We start from the raw sequence: 22530 nt of genomic DNA on the forward strand, positions 1-22530 counted from the left end.
GGGCGAGTCGTTCCCCTTCTCCTTCCTTTCATTCATCCAGCTGTCTGCTGACAGGAAGTCAGTGCTTCTTCTTCTCCTCCTCCTCCTAAGGAGGATTACGTGGATAACTTGACAAAAGCAAACAAGCTAATCTCTTACTACAACAGCTGGAGGACAACATGACTAATAAGAAAGGAAACTAAAAACCGTCAAGGCATCCATTTAAAAAGATGGATCCCACAGTGTTTCCCCCACAGAGACAAAGTTTGATTCATTCCTCCTCAAGATGGAGAACATGTTTGTCCTTTCTTCCAGATGATATTTGTTTATTTCTATCGAGTGAGGCTGGAAAAATGTAACTTAAAATGATGGAGGGAAACACTGCTTCCTTCCATCGACTTCTTCTCCCTTTTTTTAATCGTGTCCTTCATTGCAAATAGTCACTTCCTTCATTGTCCCTCCTTCCACGCCACACACAAAAAAAAAACACTCCTCGTTCTTTTCCGTCACTCTTTTTCCTTCCATCTTTTCACAGGAGTGCGTCCCAATCAGTCTGTCCTTCCTCTCCTCGCTGGAAGATTCCTTTCCTCCTCTCCTCTCAGAACAACACATCTTCGTTGGTAATGAGCGACTCCACCACGAGTCTCTGGTATCGGATGTCGTTGAGCGCCGTCATGGCGTCCAGCCCGGGCGCCCTCATCAGCGTCGGGCCGAAGACGATACCCAGGTTCTCGCTGGACATGAGGTTGTCCTTCTCGTACTCGGTCACTCTGGAATGAGAGAGGAAGGAAAATACGTGTAACCAGACGGAAAAAGCGGACCGCGAAACTAGAAACGACTCCGGATCAGGTGATTAAACCCCCGTCCATTAAGCGGAATCTTAAAGGACTTGAAGCATGCGATGGAGAGGAACTCAGACCTCTTGAGGTGAGCCATGAGGCAGCGCAGCGTCTCGCAGTGAGCAGGCGGCAGCAGCTTCAAGGCCTCGTGGAGAGACTCCAGACGCTTTTCTGCATCTGCGATCTCTGCAACACAAATAGAATAAAATGTAAACAAACAAACAAACAACATTCATTTCTCCACACATGCATGAACTCCCTTTCCATTCATCCTGGCGTCTGATGTAAGAAGGAGGGTTCATACACATTCTGACCAATGGATTTTCATGACTTTTCCATGACTAAACCAAATTTCCATGACAAAACATTTAGTGAAATCTGGGTGTAAACAGTAAAAAGTGAGTAAATGTAGTATTTAAACTAACAATGAGAATACAAAGCATACAGTAAACCTTAAATGACACAAATGAATGAGACAATAGTTTGATTAAAAGAATAAACATTTATATAGATGCCTGTATGTATGCCTGCTTATATTCTGAGTCTCTTTTAAAAGCATATTCATTATTTCAAACTCAGCGTAAATGAACGTCATGAACACATGAATATAACACATTTACATGACTTTTACTAAACTTTTTTTTTTTTTTTTTTTTTCAAGGACTTTTCCCATTTTGGAAATAACCATTTCAAAATCCCATGACTTTTCCATGTTTTCCATGACCGTAAGACGCCTGATAAAGCGCGAGGACCTACTTCCTGTCTCTATGAAGCGCGGGTAGGCGTCGTACGTGATGAGGGGAATCGGCAGCTCCCTGAAGTAGAGCTTGAGGGCTCCGGTGATGATGTTGAGGTCCTCGTACGCGGTGGACGAGATGTCCGCCTTCTCGCCGTCTGTGGAGCGGATGAGCCCAGATTACGGTCACCAGATGAAAATATCGGCCTACAGAGTTGTCGAAAAGGAAGACGGGACACTCACCTCTGTCGAAGGATAGCTTGACATCTTCAATCAGCTCACTGAAGCCAGAGATCCGGTACAAGCCCTCCGACTGGAGACCTGAGACACACAACGAGATATGTTCATTTGATATATTAACCTAAACTGATTACACGCGTTTCAATGGCCAGATCCTCTGTAAATTAATTAATCAACATCAATAGGCCTTGCACCGCTTTTGTTGTTTGTTACTCACTGTACATGTTTATATACGCGTCATACACACTATACATACTTAGCATTTTTGCACTTTCTCTATTGTTTAAATTACATTTCCTAAATTAATACACTCACTATTGAGCATCTTTCATCCTTGTTATTTTTGTGTCTGTAAGCTGCTACTACGACAAACACATTTCCCCTTGGGAAAACATCTATCTATCTAACTGAAAATGCCAAAGTTCACTGAATAGCTTTGGGTTTTCATTTGACACCTGACAAGCATTCCTTACTATTTTATTTCATGTTGCAGCTCGACGAGCGTAAAACAGAACGATCAAAAAGGAAAATAAACATTCGCATTGACACGTCTCAGATGAGTTGATTATTCTGCCAACAGAACAGCTTAAGACAAACGCAACGGGAGGAGAGGCAGAAATGGAAGCTGAACTCAAACAGACGAGAGATAAACGAAAAGAGAGAAGGTTGATGAGAGGCTGAAACAGACCGTGGGGGATGAGACGTAAATTGCTCTCCGGCTCCTGTCAAGTTCAATCACTTCAACTCAGGTGTCTTTATTGATCGCACGTATTAGTTTCACTCGGGTCTGGAATCGCGGTCAATAAAACTACTCGGATCCCGTGAGGGGAGGGAGACTGTAGCGCTCCCGCTCTCACATGTGGGAGTTATTCCGCTCGTGTGCGTCTTAACACACACACACACACACACACACACAAAGTCGCACAACTCTCACCTCGAGCCTCGATTTCCTGGATGCACATGTCGACCACCATGGGCCTCTTGGCGTTGTGGGCTTTCACCAGCGTGGTCAGGTCGCAGCTGTACACCTTCTTGACGTGCCGCAGGTCCGGCTGGCAGTCGTTCGGCACGACTTTGGAGCACTGCTTGTGGACGTTCAACCCACAGTCTGACGGACGGAGAGAACAAGGGAAAGGGAATCAGCTCTGGAGGCCGAACAGAAGTATGAAGAGAGCGTCATCCTGCCTCCGATACCGAGGGCATAAAAACTGGAAAGTTGCGATTAAGCGTCGGCGTTGCAGAGGCACACAGTGTGTGTTCTCTGGCACCGGAGTGAATCTTTTAACATTTAAAAGCCACGATGCACAGCGGGGATGAGTCAACAGCAACTGTGACTAACTTTAAAAAGGCAGCCGTCCAAGTTACGAGTCACGGTTTAAGAGAGAGGAGGCGCAACATGACGAATACAGTGGAGGAGGCATTATACACTGATGTGTGTGTGTGTGTGTGTGTGTGTGTGTTACCTGCACATTTGACTCCCTGAGCGATGAGACCCCACATGAAGTTGGCGCAGTACTCGCACCAGTGGGGGCCTCTGAACGTATGAACCTTAAAGAGACAGAGATAATTAAGCACAATTGTATCACTTGAAATGTTGAGGTCTATATTGAGAACAAGTAATACCTGAATACCAGCAATAATATTATAATATTATAGACACTGGTAGAACAATGGAGACACAATAGTAGAGCTGAAAGAGCATTTCTAGAAAGAAATAGAGTGGAAGCCGAGTTTAATCTTCTTATTTTCTTCTATATAATGAAATGCTAATGCTGTGTGTGTGTGTGTGTGTGTGTGTGTGTGTGTGTGTGTGTGTGTGTGTGTGTGTGTGTGTGTGTGTGTGTGTGCATCATGCATATTTCCCTTGAGCTCAGGACATTGTGGCTCTGACCTTTGTGCTCTTCACGATTGGCTACTGGTAATGTGGACATGTGGGAATCTAAAGCACTACACAAAAGCTTCAAACCTGAAATGTAAATGCAGAACCATATATATGTGTGTGTGTATGAGAGTGTGTATGTGTGCGTGAGTCCTAATGCATTCTTTGCTATCTGAGGTGAATTTGAATAAGACCCCATGAGCTGAATCAGCAATTCTGGCAGCATTCAACACACACACACACACACACACACACACACACACACACGACTGGGTGGAGGAGCAAAGGAGAGGCTCACCTTGAAGTTGTGGACCTTCTCGTACTTGGGCGCCAGGTCGCTCTCCCTCAGGGTGGCCCTCCGCACCAGCGACGTGAGCTGCGAAAGGGCAAAGGATCTGATTGGTTGCCAGAAGGTGGAAGCGGGCGAGGTGGGTTTGGAGGGCGCCGGCGCCCGGTGGAGACGGGTCCCCGAGCCCGCGGCGGGGTCCGGCAGGGAGGGAATCGATCCGGCGCTGGCATTCAGACCGAGAGCCGCGGTTAACAAAGAGCCCTTCTGACCCGCCTGCTTCTCGGCCCGCCGGCGCGACTGCTTTCTACCTCTCTTAACCACGTACGACTCTCTGCTCGGCATCGTGGGATTTGTAAAGTTGGTGTGAATTTAACTCACACTGGAGGTTTAAATAAAACGCTGGTTCTGAGACTAAGACTAACCCTCCCAAAGGAAGCAAATACTGAAGGCTGTATTTAAAATGATGGAAAATAGTGAACAAAAACAGAAATAAGTAGAAAACTACACAGCTAGATTCTCAAATAATTTCAAAAGCTCCGTCCGACAACAACATCCCAAACCGAGGACCAATCCTGCTGTACAAAGATCAGCCAATCAGGTCAGCTCTGCGTACTGATGCGGCTGCATGGTGCAATTCCACTTCATAACAAAAAGAAAAACAAAAAAAGGTGAGCCAAAAGACAATCACCACGTGAAATACTGCAAAAGAAAGTTCTCTGAATAAGATTCAATAAATCTTCTGGAAACGCGTCCCACAAATTCCTTCAAACAGGACTGATGCTGCCGAATGTGCATTCCCGTCTCTCAGTCCCCTGTAGGTGAGCGCTTCAGCCCACATGGCTCTGTGTGTGTGTGTGTGTGTGTGTGTGTGTGTGTTAATCCTCTCTCCCTCCACACACTCACCAGGCAGCAGAGTGGAGGAGGGAGGTGTTAGAGGCGGAGCGAGACAGGAGAGGAGCGGGGGAGGGGCCGAGCTGCAGCATCGGGTGAATTTAACAGGTCGCATTGAGAGGACAACGAGCCAATCACAGTGCAGGGATTGTTGTTGTTTGTCACCACTTTCTGCCACCAGAATTGTCCCACGGAGAAAAAGCATGAGCTCACGAGCGATCGCTTCATTCACTCGTTCATGCTTTTTTTGTGTGGTTCTCATTTCTTTTGTCATTTTACCTGCAACATCCGGCTTCACGCTGGAGAGGACAACCTCCTCCATTGTGTTAGATCACACCAGTAACACCAGTAACACGATATAAGACCAGTTTAAGGTGCATCTTCACTCAGGAAGGGCTTTGGAGGTTTCTCAGTAAGTGGTGCCTCTGGTGGGTGGATGTTTGGACTTCTTTGTCAACAAGCCTTACGACAAGCTTTTAGATATTTTACATGTCATACGAGACATTAACAATCTTATTTTGTGGCAAAGGAAAACTGAATTTTAACACAAAATTCCATTATCACCAGCAAGCATGTATTCAAGTCCCTAATCCTCAATTTATATACACAACACAGTGAATATGTATGACTGGTCATGGATATTTAATGATGGGATGGCGGGTAGGAGGCTGGATAACAAAGAAACCCTCTGATTATAGACAGAAAGACAAAAAACAACAACAACAGAGAAAGGAAAATAGAAAGAAAGCGAGTTCTGCTGAGCTCACATATTTATCTCTCACCAAAATACGAATCGTACTAAAAATTAAAAATTAAAAAGCCATCACCACAAGCATGTCTTCATCACCCCCACAGGGGCCATCAAACCTGCATCTAACCGGCGCTGAAAGCCGATTGGCTGTGTGAAAATAGGCATTTCTCCTGCGTTTGTCTTCGCAACAGAGAGAGAGCCACCTCCGGTCTCAATGTCACAGCCGTACTGCTTTGTCTGCAAATCCAACCAATTACCAAAGCGCGCGCACACACACACACACACACACACACACACACACACACACACACACACACACAATGATGTACGAGGTGCAGTGTAGGTGGTCATGCACTGCAGGTCACATGAGGCCTCTGGAGGCTCAGCCCTGGTGTAGCAGATAAACACATTGCGCACACTACTTTTGTGTTGTTGTTTTGCGTCGTCCGTTTCGACTGGACTTTCACGCACACACACACAAACACACACACACACAAAGCTGCAGAACGGAGATTTAGATCAAATGTTGCCCGGCGATAAGCATCCGAGTTGGCTACTGCATCACGCAGTAAACAGCACATCTCCAAAATGTTCGTTTTCAAACTCTCAAAAAAGCTCCATCTCTTAAATAAATAGAAATAGTTTCTCCGTCCGTCTTCTTGGTTAAAAAACAAATCAGAGAAAACAATTATCTCACAGCTGAATGGAAACTAATGAGCTGACAACTAACTTGATTGCTAAATACTGAGGAGACGGCTTTTAGGAGATAGCCGGTTTCTGCAGGCAAACTGCTGTTATGTAATTTTACTGCAGAGCCTTTGGCTGGAGGCCATCGCTCCTCTGCATCCATCCATCCTCCTCTTCCTCCTCCATGTTCCTCAACTCTCATCCTTCCATCTCAGTACTGTGCATACAGAAACTTTCCCTGCAGTTATTTGAACTCTGAAGAGTTTCTTAACATTTATCTACTGTTGCTTTAAACTTTCCACCAGACTTCTGGAAGCGTTACGGTGGTTTAAACGCGAACATTTACCGCTTTACAATTTACTCAACCGTTATTTATGGAGGCAAGATCAGGGGGACTTTAAGAGATTGCTTGTTCCAGGTTATTTTGAATTCTTTCCACAGCGTAACTCCTGATTCTTTTCCTCTGCGGAACCGAAACGGAAATTCAGAACATTTTCCAATTGATGTATTTTTGGATTCAGCAGCACACATTTAAAGATGCTCTTCATCTCTCACTGCTTTTCTGCATCTGTCATCCTTCCAACACATTTCCCATGCCAATGTCTCTACTCAAAAATATGAACGATTACTCACCATTTTATAGTCTTCTAAAACGTGCAAAGACAATTCGCAAAGCACACAGCCAAAGAGAATCGATGAATGATTAAATTACTGAGAGTGATTACTTGCAAGGCCTCATTTCAGACTGGTCCCTGAAGCGGATATTCTTTGGTCAGGAGCCAAGTCAACTCAGGTCAGTTTGCCAAAAACATATGAAAATTGGAGGATGCTTTTGGCCCGAGTGCCGACACAGTTTCCATCTCCATATTTCTTGCAGAGAGTGATAAGTTTTGCAGATACTGATAAAATAGTTTTTGTGATCAATGCCTGAGGTTTATTATGAAAAGCTACGCTATGTCACTCTTTAGCTGAAGATACTTCCTCTGAACGACAATCATTTTGTGAAATGTCTAAACTTGAAAGTGACAAAACGTCGTCCGTACAGGTCCTCTATTGGACGCTTAAACATGCGTGTGTGTGTGTGCGTGTGTGTGTGTTTGTCCTCACCCGCTCCTCAGCGTTATGGTCGTCTTTGGCAGGCGCCGGTCCATTTGGGGCCTCGGGGCTTTGTGGCAGATGTTTTTTCAGGGTGGGCTCCTGGTTCAGGGTGGTGTAGCCGACATGCTCATAGATGGGGTTGATGGTCATCTTAGCGATGTACTCTGCTGCCTGACAGAAGAGAAGGTCGCAGGTTTATTTCCCCTAACAAACAGTATGCATTGTTATTTCTCCGGCCTGTCGGCACAAAAATATTCTTGATTTGACAGAATAAACAAAGAAACATTTAATGGTGGTGTTACTTCTTTCTTTGATTATTTTCAAAGAATCCAGGGACTCGGATGATCCAGTAAACAAGCCGATAAGGAAGGTAATCACACGCGAGTCGAGCTGAAGGTCAGGTAAACATGGGCTGGAAGCTCAAACGCTTCCTTTTTGTAATCATCCATAATCAGCATTTACAGCCACTGACTACAGCCCTGATTAATGAGTCCAACTGTGTTGTTTTTGTGTTTTCTGTCACGGTGAGGGGACTCGTGGACACACACACCTTCGTCTCGATGTAGAGCGTGATGAGGCCGTCCGTGACCAGGTCGTGGATGGACTCGAACCTCTTCTCTCCAACAAAGTGCTTCCCGTCGTGGTAGAGGCGGAAGTTTCTTGTCTGGTTCCCAAACCTGGATGGAATGAAGGAGGACACTTTAGTTGGAACATTGATGCCTAAAGTCTTAGATACAGTCATTTGTATTCATAAGATTTGATCAAAATGACAACCGCGCCTAGTTTTTGTTTGAAAGAAAAATAGGCTAGTTGATGGACAAACTATTCATGTTTCATATATATTTGAGTAGTGAGTAGTAAACTAAGTAATAAACTAAGTACCATAAAATTCGAGTTATAAGTCTCTACTTTTGTTGTTGTTTTTCCTCAACTTTGACCCGTGTGGCTTAAATATCGGTGCGGCTGATTTGTGGACAAAAAATAAATAAATCACCCACTGACGATGCCACCACGCTCACCCGAGGAGGCTTGATGGAAAACAGGTCTGCGCTACAGGTCAGCGCTAGCTCGCGAGCTAGCAATGCAAGCTAGCAATGCAAGCTAGCAATGCAAGCTAGCAATGCAAGCTAGCAATGCAAGCTAGCAATGCAAGCTAACAATGCTACCACCTCCACAGGGCTAGCTTGCAAGCTAGCTAGTGATGTAGGAGCAGAAAGGACAACAGAAGCTACAATGTCCTGGTGGATTTGCCTGTGACACCTCCACCACAGCTGGGGTGGTGGGAGAGGCTAGCTCGCGGGCTAGCACTGACCTGTAGCGCAGACCTGTAGCGCACACCCGTTTTCCATCGCGCCTCCTCGGGTGAGCGTGGTGGCATCGCCGGTGGGTGCTGCCGGGGAGCCAAGCTGGGTGGCTGGGTGAGAGGCACAGGGAGTTTGCCCTGCACTGTTTGAGCTCAAGTAAACAGCAGTGTTGTCAGCGCTTGCTAGCTCCCCGACAACCACCGAAGGTAGCAGGACCAGGCCCGGCTCGACTCGGGGATGCAGCGGTAGCAGCAGCAACAGCGGCTTATAAACCGCCGCGGCTTGTTTAGGATTAAATACAACTTTTTCTTTAAATTTAGTAGATGCAGCTTATAAAAAGGGTGCGCCTCTTAACCCGCATTTTACGGTAGTAAACATGAGCAGTAAACTTCATATTTATATTTTTTTATTGTAATTCTGTGTGTAAGGAGGACCTAGCGAAATAAGCGTTTCATTGTACAGAGTAACTGACAATAAAAAAATATCTTGAATCATGTTTCCTCCATTAATGCACAAACATACTGCATCCCTTTCCTAAGATAATACAGAGTAAAAAAATGGCACAAACTCTGTGACAGAGAGACTCTGAACTGGGCCAACGCATTATCGTCTCCTCATGAAACCACCGCGAGAGAAAACGGCACCGTGAGACTATTAACCCAAAACCCAACCTTTCCATTTCTGCCGACCCAGAGCGGGACGCCCCGCGTATGGAAGTGATATTTATGGAAGGTAATTATAACCACGTGGGAGGAGAGAGAAGCGTGTGCAGGTGGAAGAATGACGTGGCTATGAATAGAGCAAACTGACCCAAAACCAAATTAAAATGATGTCATGCACCCATTTTAAAAGTGTGACACGTACTCTGAGGAAACGAAAACTTCGACGGCATTAAACCGCCACACAACTGCAGTGCCGCTGAGCGAGATCGACACTTCGACCTCTCCTCTTGGCGACAGGTGTGTGGAGCCATGTGAGTTCAGAGCTAACGCCTCTGAGCAGCTTACAGCTTGAACTGCTGCCCACACCTCGGAGCACGCGATGCCTGCTCCGGTACTGAAGCCTTCACAGACCCACTGAGCTCAGGTTTGGGGTCTTGATCAATCTGGCTAAACGTTACCTGAGAGCCAGTGTGTACGTGCCCGGCTGTCTCTGACTCTCCCTGATGAGGTAGCTGCCTTCGGCCTGACTCAGCAACTGGTCGGCCTCTTCCCTTGAGATCATCCCATGGTACCTGGACGTGAACAGCAGCAAAATATTAAGATTTCCTCCAAAAACATGCTTTTGTATGCGTGGAGATGGAGTCCAATGAATTGAGGGAATGTGCCTCATCTACGTCACCGATAAAGAGAAGGCCGACTTACTCTCTTCCATAGTATTTAGGTCGGTTGTCCCCCTAAAGGAAGAAGAAAAATGTGGTAAGAAAAAGCTATTGTGAGGTCTCATAGGGCGGAAGGATGAAACAGCTACAGCTGGAATGTTTACATGGCAGTATTACAATGTCATATTGCTCTGGAGGACGGCACTTCTTTCCTCACAACAACAACAATAGAATGTATGAAATGCCGCCACCACACACACACACACACACACACACAGTGCTTTTGGCGAGTGTGTGGGCGCGGAGAATATTGCACGAGTCGTATAAAAAGCAGAACATTGTGTTGCTCTCAAACTGCTGTGGAGCCAATAAATCAACAATATGAATTTGGATGCTCTCTGTGTGTGTGTGTGTGCGTGTGGTGTGGTGTGTGTGAGTGGGCACATGTATGTGCATGATGCAACAGTCTCCTATTCTGAGAGGATTCCAGTCACAGCAGCCTGAATGAGCAGGAGGGAATAAGCCACACACACAAACACACACACACACACACACACACACACACACACACACACACACACACACAGTCTCTGTATTTTGAATTAAATGTTGCACTGAGCAGGTCCAGAGTGAAAGAAACATTTACCTGGATTCACACACATGGAACAATAATCTAAAGAGTGTTTCCAGTTGTGTACACAGAGTATTAGGCACCTAGTAGTAATACATGTGTGTCCTAGTGCTTTGATCAAGCTGTATATTAATAATGTAACCCGATATCCTACGGCTAAAGGACAGTCTCCCGTTTATTTAAACTACCCTGACATGCCACACATTAAAAAGTACCAGCTTTAGATAAGTGCTTATTGGTGCATCATTAACTCACATATGGCTCAACTCCCAGTAGTCTGTCTGCTGGTTTTAACTGGGTCAGCACCGACTACCTGACCGGGCATCAGAGCCAACAGCTGTTCATTTAGCGCACACACACACACACACACCCTAAGAGGACTGTCTTTTACAGATTAACACAAACACCAGACGCACAATCCCCCAGTCTTTAATCCCCCATTGGATTCCCCCCAAACCGTGCTGCCCCCCCACAACCACACATCTGGTGACACACACACACACACACACACACACACACACACACACACACACACACCCTGAGGGCAGAGGTGCTGGTGCATGGCATTAGGTGGGCGCCCTCGGATAGTACGGAGCCTCTACTCATCACAAACTAAATTTACAAAAACACTTCAACCTACTGAATTGGGTGCTTGCTGAAGGTCCCCAGATGTCGCAAAGAGAATTTAAATTGTACCAATATTACGAATAGCGCTCGATCCTTTTAAGAAAAAGAGGAACAACAGGAGTGAAGAGCCGCTATGATTTAGCTTCGGCTCATTGTTGTTGTTTTATAGGATCTGACTGGGCCCGAATACGTTGTTGGTTTTCCATTAATAACACTGAAGGTGCTTTTACAGACATGAACACAAAGAAATCCTGCTTAACAGATGCCTTCCCTGAAGACAATGGATCGGTGAACGACAGCAAAAACAATCAGATCGGCTACAAGCCGAGTCAGCGGATAGTTGTCTCTGAGGAGACGAGACGAGACGACACACACACACACACACACACACACACACACACACACACACACACACACACACACACACACACACACACACACACACACACACACACACACACACACACACACACACACAGACATCTTGAGCTTGCTTGAGGCTTAAACCGCAGTATTACCGTTTCTTGATTGAAAGTGATGTTGGAGAGCAAACAACACACATAAGTGCAGATACAAGCTAATGGCATTGCAAACTGAGCACCTTAGGGTGTGCAGGGAAACACCCAGCTGGCGCGCAAGTCTCCTGCTTCTCATCTCAACCACTTTTTCATGCGTGAACCCAAAGAGGACGAGGGATTGTTGCCACTGCATGCACAGTGACAGCACATCCACAAGCCCTCATGCTTAAAGTGTAAAGTCCGGCCGCTCACTAATGACATGGCAGACTGGCGGGAAGAGGAGGCGTGTTCTCACCTCACAGGTGCAGGTGAGTCTGCGTGGGTGAGGCGCCTCCTGCTGGAGCTGGTACACTATGATAGCAGAAAGAATAGCCACCATAGAGACACACTCAGTGTAAGAATATCAGCGTTTAAAAAAAGTGTAATAATTAGGGTGATAACACAATAAATGCTCTACTAATACTTACAGTAAGACTTCCACACCGGTGGTCTGTATTCATCGTGATCTGAGGACAGAAACAGCACAAGCTCTTGAACAGAGACTCCGAATGCCCCCAAGTGGACAGAACACGACACAGTTTATTTAATCTGCCTGTTCTGTGTCTTAATTTTGATATAAAAGGACTCATTTAATTTAATCCTTCTTTTCTTATTTTTTTTAAACCAATCAGACAACAAAATATCTATTTGCAGGAGAAGCGCAATATATTACAAAACAGACATTTTTCACTCCGTCAAACATACTCAAATGTTGGTTGAACGGATGAGAAGAGCACCTGCTTAAAACTGACACTGCTAAAGGGAATTTTGTAGATTTATTAACTTTATTAAAATAAACAGTTTTGACACAAAGACATATGAGGAGAAGCCTTTTAAGCTTCTTTACTTCATCTATTGTGATTGCAATTACCTCGGGGTAAATCCAACAGCAAAATCCTCCCCGAGCATAAAACTGTGACTAAGTGACTTTGTGAATAAATCTACTCCGTAAAGCATAAAAAGCCGTGAAAGATTAATTTCCATTGCTGAGCAGAAAGCGGTGGCTTGTAAATGAGCTCTCGCTGCGATGTTTATCTTTCTTATTGTCAAGCAAGATTGTGCCGTCGCCCCCTTTCAGGCTTACCCGTCTCAAATAAATTGGGAGATGGATATCATCAACACTAGCAGTGCGTCGCCGCCGCTTGTTCAGCTGTTGCAGAACCATAAACAACAGCCGACATTAATATTAGACTCTCTGAGAGGAACCGAATATATTTCAGCCCCAAGCTCTCAAGTGGAGTTTGGCTGAGCTCTGCAGCAGCTAGTACATATTAACTTAACACATCCTGACAAATAAAAGTATCATTGTATAAGTGTAATGGCAGCTGCACTCTAAAACAAGCGTTTATTTCCTTAAAAATGTAATTTTTATGATGAGGAAAACTCAATGCATCTATTAAAGTTCAGGAACCTCTTCCATCTTCTCCGCGTCGGGTAAGACTAACAGCCTGCTTCCTGTCTCCGTGCACTCTGTGTTCACTCGGCAAGCCTTATCTATTCAACACTTGTCTTCCCGGTATCCTGTCTTCAAAATAACTCAAAATCCTCAAGGCAACAAAACGACACAGTGAGACGCACCAAAGACTAAACACATCGCCTGCTCACAACTCAGTGTCTGCAACGCTGGATGGAAATAAAGTGATGCAAGGACAATTGTACTGCATTGGTGATTTAGTTGAGCATAGATTTTTACGAAATGAGACTCAATTTAAATGAGAAATACTGTGCTTTTCCCAACAGCTGCAATGTTTTAGCAACAGATTGAGATTTAATTTGAAAGCTGACCAAAAAGCGTAAATACAAAGCCATACTTTAGTACCATTTAACAGGAAATAAAGACCAATTTTAGAAAACTTTGAACACATATATACTGCTTACTGGTTAAAGGAATAACCAGTGTTTTAATGCTAGTCCTGTTATAGTTCATATTGTTATGTAGGCTAATTACTATTGCAGCACTTTAATGTTGTGGTAGGACATAGTAAATCTGATTTAACTACTTTAATCACTGTTGAATAAAAAGCATCATATTTTGGTTTGTATGTGAAATCTAGGCCTGCAAAGTAACAAGTACATAGAGCAGAGTACTTATGTATTGAATTGCCTCAGAAATGACTGGAGAAGAAGTATTTAGTTCAACAAAATTGAAGTATTCAAGTTTGCTGAAGTACAGTACTGGAAAACCTTGACCCAGTTGTACCTAAAGCTAATAAATAAAGGGAAAAAAACAAGACCATAGAAATGACTCCCACCACAAAACAAGGAAAATAAAAATACAGTGACGTGGCCGACATGCACAAAGGCCAATATCAGAGGAGTGCTGCTTACCGAAGACATTTAGGGCCATCTTGATTCTGTGATTTGATTAGTATGACGGTGATCAATTAACCGGCAGATCCTACATTTCCAGCCAAACGGACCCACTTAGTTGAAATCCTGCAAAAGAAAATATATTTGTTTTAAAGCACGAGGTGAACGTAGTGTGTGAACTAATCTGCATGAAGTAAAAACAGCTGAGTAACGACGCACAATAAATGATAAAAACGGAACAAACGGAAGTCTTCTTACTTTGAACCAGAAATGCGAAAACGTGCGTTGGAGTACAACGAAAGTTGCACTGACGACGGTTCATAAACAACGTGAATTAAAACACGGGTTTATTCACCAAGAGTTGGCTAATAATACGGCGTACTCACACTCAGATCCATTCTGCATTGTGGTCGCCATCTTGCTGAGTCACGTGAGCAGTCTCGCCCTCTCTCATGAGTAACTATGGCAACGGGCTTTTTCCGCGAAAGACGTCTTCCCTAAAGTGACTTTAACTTAACGTTTTTTGCTTTTTGTTTTTTTTGTTTTAATATATATAAATGGATAAAATAATTTCACTTGTGTTACATTATGCCCTGGTTGTTAAAATATTCAACATGTATATATCTATAATTCTTGTTGATAATAATTCTCCAATCCTCTTCTTGGTTTACAAGCCATGTATGTTGAATACATAAGCTAAATATTACGCGTTTGACGTAATTGGCCGGTTAGCTCAGTTGGTTAGAGCGTGGTGCTAATAACGCCAAGGTCGCGGGTTCGACCCCCGTACTGGCCAGTACCTTTTCAAGATTACTGATATACCTTTTGGCCAGATATACAAATGAGCAACAAGAAAGTACTTCTGGCCTATAAAAGATCACTTTCATTATAAGGTAAAACGTGTTGACAGGGAAGGCAGTACATTTCATATTAACTGTACTATTTTCCAATTTTAGGCAGACCTACCAACGTCGGGCCTCTTTTAGGGGGGCTGGCTTTCTCACTCTGCCAAGAAACGTCTCTCGTCAAGACAGCAGGATTACACCAAGGCGTTTAGCTCACAGTAAATGATGCACGGAGTGAATTGTATGTTCAGGTAGTTACAGAATGTGGCTATCTGTAGTTGTTACCTGCTTAAATGTAGGTATATTTGAGGCAAATGAAAGGAAATACTATAGTGGGCTATGTTAACACTAAGCAAGCTATTTAAAAATATATATTTTTATTATCTGCCTCTAATGCATCCTGGATCTAGTCCGATAGTGTTTTTCTCTGTACATTGCAATCCTAGTTTGACTTGATTATAGTGAATGCGTTGGGTGCCTTCCATTTCAGCCCATCATACAATGTTTATCATTCAATAATCATATATATTTTTTGTTATTCCGTTTTTTTTCCATTGAATGGTATATTTGGCACTGAACTAGTTCATCTTTATCTAATTGATAGTGTCCAAATGACCATGGCATGGAATGTAAAAACTACTCGGACAACAAAATAGATAGAAATGTTGATCACAATCTTATTCCCTTCTGCTCAAAATAAAACAAGTAAACAACTAAAAAGTTGACACTGTCAGGTCTGTTCTCCATCCATTGCGTGTGGTCGCTTTAATAATTAGGATTTAGGAGTGACGCGGATATGAAAGCTAATTTATCCGTCTTTCCTTTACAAGCAGGACAATTATTTCTCTCTTTTTTTGAGAAAAGTTCATATTTGTCAAATTTCACTATGACCCTGAAATTCTGTCTCTTGTGTTATCATATACACATATACAGGCTACAACAGGTGATTCTAACAGCAGCGGTGGAAGAAGTAATCATATAGGCTACGTTACTTCAGTAAAAGTAGCATTACTGCAATCTAAAATACTCTTTGCCTGTAAAGGTCCTTTTACAATGCCACTTTAAGTACAATTATGTAGGGTAAGTATTACTAGAAACATATTCTTAAACTATGAAAAGTGAAAACACTCAAATAAAATATTATATTACATTTTCATATATTCATTTATTGGATCTACAACAGCGTATTCTATTCTATAAAGTCATTGTTTTGCATGTAAAATCTTCATCTTTTTAGTAACTGGTGGAGTAAAAAGTAAAACGCTTCCCTCTGAAATGAAGTAGTGTAAAAGTGTAAAGTAACATGACAAGAACATATTTGAGTAAAGTACCTAATACAAGTACTAGTACCTAGTAAACTAGTACTTAAGTTGGTGACAGTACTTCAATAAATGCAAATCACAGTACCAGTATGCAGCCAGTGAAAGAAGATGTTTTAAATAATTAGAAAGGCCATGTGCACATAATTTACAAAAAAACTACGTGAAAACGTTTCTGGGTGACCTTATTTTGGGGTTTTATTCAGACAGTCAATTTCTAGAACGTAAAAACAGTGAAAGAACAGATATGTCCACAGAAATCTTAAGAATATTACATTTCCATTCTTAGCCTTTCCAATACATGGTTTTCTGACTTAATATGGCGCAACCCCCGAAAAGAAACCCTGTCTAACCTTTATACCAGTTAACTTTTCCATTAAGGGAACAGACACCTCTCGTTGTTATGATAGTAAAGCAAAGAGAGAGGAAAGGGGGAAGGGAGGACATGCAGCAAAGGACTGCGACTCGGATTCGAACCCGGGTCACAACGACAAGGCCTCAGCTTAAGTTGTTGGGAATGGCAACTATAGAGGCTAATTATGCATGATACACCTAAAAGGCGGATAATTGAGTATTATAAACGCAGCACAGACCCCAAACCTTCGCCTCCACGCTGCCATTCACCCCCCTACACCCCCATGTGGTGGCGCTGTTCAGCCGCCCTGGTTGCACTTTCTCCCTTCCTGCCTACACTGTGGCGCCGGGGCGCTGGTGCTGGAGGCGGCGTGTAGCTCTTTATTGTTCCCGTAGAAAGCTCAATGCGCCGGTTTCCCCCACAGTTGTTGCAATGGCTTCCACAGCGAAACCACGTCCCACCTGAGAGGGAGCGGCTCGGCTGCGAACACGGGATTTATTGAGCGAAAACTTCCGGCGCTGCGTGGAATTTAAGCGTCTGCTTTTGGACATAAAAGCTCCTACTGACGGACAATCTGTGGCTCCTGGAGAAAGAGGGGGTAAGGAAATCATGCTATCCGGATTATGAAGCGAGGTTACACGTCGCCGCGCTGGTGTTCCTGGTATGGAGCGCACTTGTGTTTTAGATTTAGCCACATTTGTTGCAAAAAAACCCAACACTTTTCTTCCTGTTTGGCTTCTTTATGCAACCGTGCGTGGTGTTTGACGAGCTGATATGTTCAGCATAAGCTCGCCTCGAGTGCAGCCTGCTCTTTTCCCTAATCGGCTGAGCTTTAAGGTCCAGCAGCTTCTTCTTTTACTGTAAGCTTAATTATAGACACGGATCTCCAATCCGTGCGTCAATCATCCACACGCAACATTGTTCTCATAGTTAATATTGTGTAATTTAGTATCATTTAATTTGTTTCAACTGGCATTTTACTTTGGTGATGTTTTTTTTTTTATATTATGGATTTTGTTTGTTTCCTCCTCAGTTATTCCCTGCTGTCCTTTCCATTCACCAAAGCTCACAATAGGCTTGTCATCACATGCACATTAATATCGAACACACACACACACACACACACACACACACACACACACACACACACACACACACACTAACCCTGTCTCCAGTGTGACCAGGTTGCTTTAGCCTACTGACTTCTTTACTCCTGGCCTAAAGGATTACTCTGCTAACCTACATCCTGGATCTCGTGCTGTGATGCCTTTTTATATTTATTTATTTATACATCTATAGGGGTGTGTTTGTTTCATTCCACTTGACAAAGCTCCTTCTCCTTCTGGAGAGTGTACGTGTATGACTGTTCCTTCCCCCATTCGGAGGCAGGTCAGCGCTCGGGGGTCAGCGGGTCGCAGCAACCAGGACCAGCTTTGTCCTCCTGGCTGCTGGGCCTAATCACTACTTTTACAATCGATATGGCACCCTTGTAACGCCGGGAGACTTGGTGTTACGATCCCTTTCTCACAATGGAAGCTCCCCAGAGAGCAGGGTGTCACCTTGGCATAACGTGGCATCGAGCGCGCGGCCTATTGACCCGTGGAGGAGCGTGTTATTTGCCTTGATCTCCACCTCACCTGGGGCGCTTGTCAGGTTGGAGTCGGTGCTTCAGGGTGTCATTTCTCCTGTTTAATCGGACTCAGTCAGCAGATGTTTATTGAATGGGATCCTCCCTGTTGTGAAGGTGGTGACAAGTACACGCAGGTGATGGTGTTGTGTGTGTGGAGCTCCACACTCACAGCTGCTTTTTCCTTTTCCACATTGAGACGAATTCTTGACCTTGGGCACTCAAACAGTTTCAGTATGTGGTAAAAATACTAAATGCAAGGTCGACCGCGTCGTTCAGAGAATGCAGGAGTGCGTTCAAGTGATACCAGATGGTCTAGTTAGATAGTTATTTGACTGTGTGTTGTGAAGATTTGTCACATAGTTTATCTTCTAATTTTCTAATATAAATCCAAATTCCATCTGTCCAAATGATCCACATGTTACTGCAGTTGTTTGGATTCCAAAGCTGTTTATTAGAGCTGCAATTTCACTGCTTCCAACTTCTCATATGTGGTTTTTTTTTGCTGTTTTTTTGTTTGTTTACTGTCGAAAATCAGAATATCTTTATGTTTGGTCGGCCCAAATGGGACTTTAACAGAAATCTTTTGGGCTGTCGGGATTTATGGCCAACAATAATCATCTACTTCTATAAATGTGTTCGTTAGCAGCAGCCACACACAACATATAGATAGAATAATATCTCCACCACATCCCTCTTTGTTGTCATGTTCTTCTTCACACGATCAATACTGCATGTTGCATCTCATGCACGTTGCTTTGAATATCCACTTCATCAAAGTGTTGATTGTCGGACCTGTTTCATAGCTGGCAAGTGTTTTCCTATAATGCAAACCTCCATATTCTGACCCAGTTTACATAATGGTTCATTATAGCGTCTTCATTTGATGAAAAAACAAATTGTCGACAAGAGTTAAAATCAGATTTGCGTGTTAATGCCTGTGAGAGATAAAGCCTTCTGTGTTTTTACACACACACACACGCGCGCGCACACACACACACACACACGCACTCGCTCGCATCCGATTCCCAGAGCCTGGCTTCCCTCTCTCAAACTCTTGGGAAACTTTCAGCTAACACCAGTTCAAAGGCTGCTCGAGAGGCCTCGGTCCCTCTGCGTTTTTAAAGCCCCGCTGCTGGAAGCTCCCACAGTGGCTTCCTTTGTGCCTGTGTGCCCAGCGCTCTGTATTCCTCCCAACTAAAGCTCGCGTATAATCCCCAGCCCCGACCCCGGGAGACGATGAAACTTCTGCTTCCGCGACTCAAACCCTCGAGCTGTGAAAAGGATCCAGAACGTGAGGGAGATCTCCTGTTTGTTGTGTTTTGGGGCCATTCCAAGCCCCGAGGTGAGCTTTCTGTACTGTTCTCTCTTGCTTTAGTTGCTGTTTAGTGTTGGTGGTTTCTGGGCTCCTCGTTGATGAGTTCGTGCAGAGAGACTGAAGACAAACCGACTGGTTACGTGCTAGCTGGTGTTTGTCGGGGTAATTGGCACCTGCTTGTGCGAGAGAAGGATGAGGTCGAGCTTTGAAGCGTTTCTTTGAGGCTAAACTCAGATACTGAACAACGAGCCGAGCAGAGCGGCAGCGGCCAAGTAGCACACCAGAACAAAGGGTTGTTTTTCCCACAGGTGTAATGAGTAACTTGAACATCGGGTCCCTTTTTTTTATTTTTTTTTATTGTCAGGTCACTTCCTTGGCCAGTTTCCAGTTTCAGCTTTAGTCAGCGAGGTGAAGAGAGGCGCTCGTTTGTGTTTCACAGGTGGAGGGATTAGTCAACGACGGGCGTTTGAATCCTGGAGGAATTCTGTTCTCACGTTGGTCATAAAAGGCGAGACGAGGCGTGAAAGAGCGAGGAAGAGGGACGTCTCTCACAGATCACCGCACAAGCTTTGTGGTTCATTTTGCATGCAGTGTATCTGTGTGGTAAGGGATTCAGGTGGAGGAAGAAGTCCACTTTCTCTGAGGTCAGAGGTCGGCTACGGAGCAGCTCCCCTGGAGCTCGGAGGCATTCGCTGGCCGTGGGCCATATCCGGGGCCTCTTGCTTTTGGACTACGACTATCTGGCCTTCAGAGAACTGGAGGCTCTGCTGTAGGGCTGCAACTCCCAAATAGCAATTAATGTGCTGCTTATTTTCTTAATTAACTGATAAGATAATGGCCTATAAATGTACAAACCTCCAGTGACTGTTACCTAATGCACACAATTACATCTTGGAGTTGCTTTTTTTGTCTGACCACCAGTCTAAAATCCCCAAAAGATTATCGTAACTGTTGCAGATTATTCTCTTTATTCGATTAATTAACTAATCCCCAAAGTAGAGGCTTCATTGTGTTCCCGCCTCGCGGAGAAAACGTGACCGTCACGCTGTGGATCTTCTTCTTTTTTATTAGGACCGTCTACAAAACACTGCAAATTATAGCCCAACTTTATCCTCCAGATTTGGGCAAAAGCAAGCTGTGTTTCTCAGGCCCAAATCTGACAGCCCCACCAACCCGCTGACACTGTACATGGACCCTTTAAATGCATTGGCATTCAAAGAAAGCGCTAACCTGTTAATCACCGGGATGCCCAATAGGTCCCTAATGACGTATTGATTTACTGATTTATTGTGTTTGTCCAAACTGAGGACAATTTCCCCTCAGACAAAGCAAATTAAAAGGGATCCGAGAGCTTCAGTTTGCACTCGCGTAGAAACGACTGTTTGTAAGTCCGGGCTGTTCGGCCCTCATCGCTGCAGCATCGCCCCCGACTGTCTCCTCGAACATTCCTCAGCCGTGATGTCACCAACCGTCTGAGAGCATATTTATTGTCTGAGGTTGAGGTTGATCAAGTGTGGGATGGAGGTGGGGGCGCTGCGAAGTTTGTGTGTGTGAAAGAAGAGTGTGTGTGTGGGTGGGGGTGTGTTTGAGCATCTTTGTGCGTTCTCAGACCGTATCTCATCTGCCCTACTTGTGAAGCTTTGCCTCATGTCTGAACGTGTCTCACAGAGAGCCCTGTGTTTGGTTTGTAGGGAAGCCCAGCAAGGTGTGAGACACGTCTGTCTGCGTCTCTTGAGTTCAGCTGGGTCTAAACACTCGTGTCATCATCCTGACCAAAAAAGAAATCCCCACTGACTAAAGGTCTGGTGGTTTTACATTGTGCAAGGCCAATTTAATCCAGGCTGAATAAACGTGGCATGATTTTTTTTTTTGGCACATTTCTTCAACTAATTAAGCACAACGTTTCCCTCCCCAAGTTTTCTACATGAGAACATCTCACTCCCTTTTATAAACACGAGGTAAATGTTGTACTTTTTTTCCACACTTTTTTCCCCCACAATTTTCTGTCAAATACAAAAAAAAAAAAAAAAAAAAAAAAAAAGGCATTTGACAATTCCCATAAAAACACACAAATATGTTACAAGAAACATGCTTTACCAGCACACAGGATGTGATGCTATTTAGGATCAGGGCCTATGTGGAAGCTGGGATTGGCTGAAAACTGCCTGCTATGTATTTTAGGAGCCCAAAATGCCCCCCAAATCACAGTCAGCAGATTATTGGCTCGAAGCACGTAAAAAGACACAATCTGCACCCCCGAATTTTGAGTAACGCTCCTCTTTCCTCTCTCCTCCAGACGTGAACAGAGGCGCCTGCAGCTCGAGAGCCCCTCGCCGTCGCGCCCGCCGCCATGGTGGAACCAGCCGACAAGCCGTCCACAGCCGGGCAGAGGCTGAGCGCCCCGGAAAGTTTCGGGGTGTCCACTCTGGAGCCGGGCCTGCGTCCTCCGGCCCAGGCTCCAGGGCGACTCGTCTCCATCCGGGTCCAGATGCTCGATGACACGCAGGAAGTCTTCCAGATATCGGTGAGTTACATGTGATGGAGCAAATCTTCACCAAAATGTGTAAGAAAACTCTAATATGCTCCATTTACCTTTCGCCGTATCGTCCTGGAGGTGCACAGGAAGTAGGAAGTAGAAACCAGCTTCCTGTCTCGGCTCACCACACCTACACACCGTGACCGGCTGCAGCCTTTGCTCTATTCCTGTCTTTTTCTCTCACTGGATCCCATCCTCTGCTTTTCAGAGCGCTGATTCGATGCCCACCGAGGCTGCTGATGCTAAAAATGTCTGCTTTCATGGCATGTTGACGATAGCCACTCCTATCTGTTGCTGTCTGTTGCTTCCCACCATTATGTTCCTCCATTCCCTCCTTTACTCGCATTACAAACGTGCACAAACGTGCATCCTTTGTAGATAATAGCAGCCA

The 22530-nt window shown here is 44.5% G+C and overlaps 2 protein-coding genes across 2 annotated transcripts in view; one reads left to right on the forward strand and one right to left on the reverse strand.

Moving 5' to 3' along the window:
• Positions 1 to 568: 568 nt before the first annotated feature.
• LOC306752990 (N-chimaerin-like) lies at positions 569 to 14176 on the reverse strand (the record flags this gene model as incomplete). The annotated part of the gene is made up of 14 exons (XM_079236822.1): positions 569 to 749; positions 899 to 1004; positions 1575 to 1712; positions 1798 to 1875; positions 2729 to 2902; positions 3258 to 3342; positions 3972 to 4049; positions 7399 to 7560; positions 7940 to 8066; positions 9814 to 9927; positions 10058 to 10089; positions 12086 to 12141; positions 12258 to 12296; positions 14158 to 14176. The coding sequence occupies 14 exons, from the start codon at positions 14174 to 14176 to the stop codon at positions 578 to 580; spliced, it is 1380 nt and encodes a 459-aa protein (XP_079092948.1). The 3' UTR covers positions 569 to 577.
• Positions 14177 to 17123: 2947 nt separating this feature from the next.
• The window catches only part of LOC306752860 (FERM, ARHGEF and pleckstrin domain-containing protein 1-like), a 41860-nt gene continuing 36453 nt past the window's right edge, over positions 17124 to 22530 (forward strand). Inside the window, exons 1-2 of the mRNA XM_079236681.1 lie at positions 17124 to 17256; positions 21900 to 22127. Coding sequence (XP_079092807.1) covers positions 21954 to 22127 — 174 coding nt within the window. The 5' untranslated portion in view covers positions 17124 to 17256; positions 21900 to 21953. The remainder of the gene's footprint in view (positions 17257 to 21899; positions 22128 to 22530) is intronic.

The sequence above is a fragment of the Taurulus bubalis genome (genome assembly GCF_910589615.1).
Source record: "Taurulus bubalis genome assembly, chromosome: 21".
NCBI lineage: Eukaryota > Metazoa > Chordata > Actinopteri > Perciformes > Cottidae > Taurulus > Taurulus bubalis.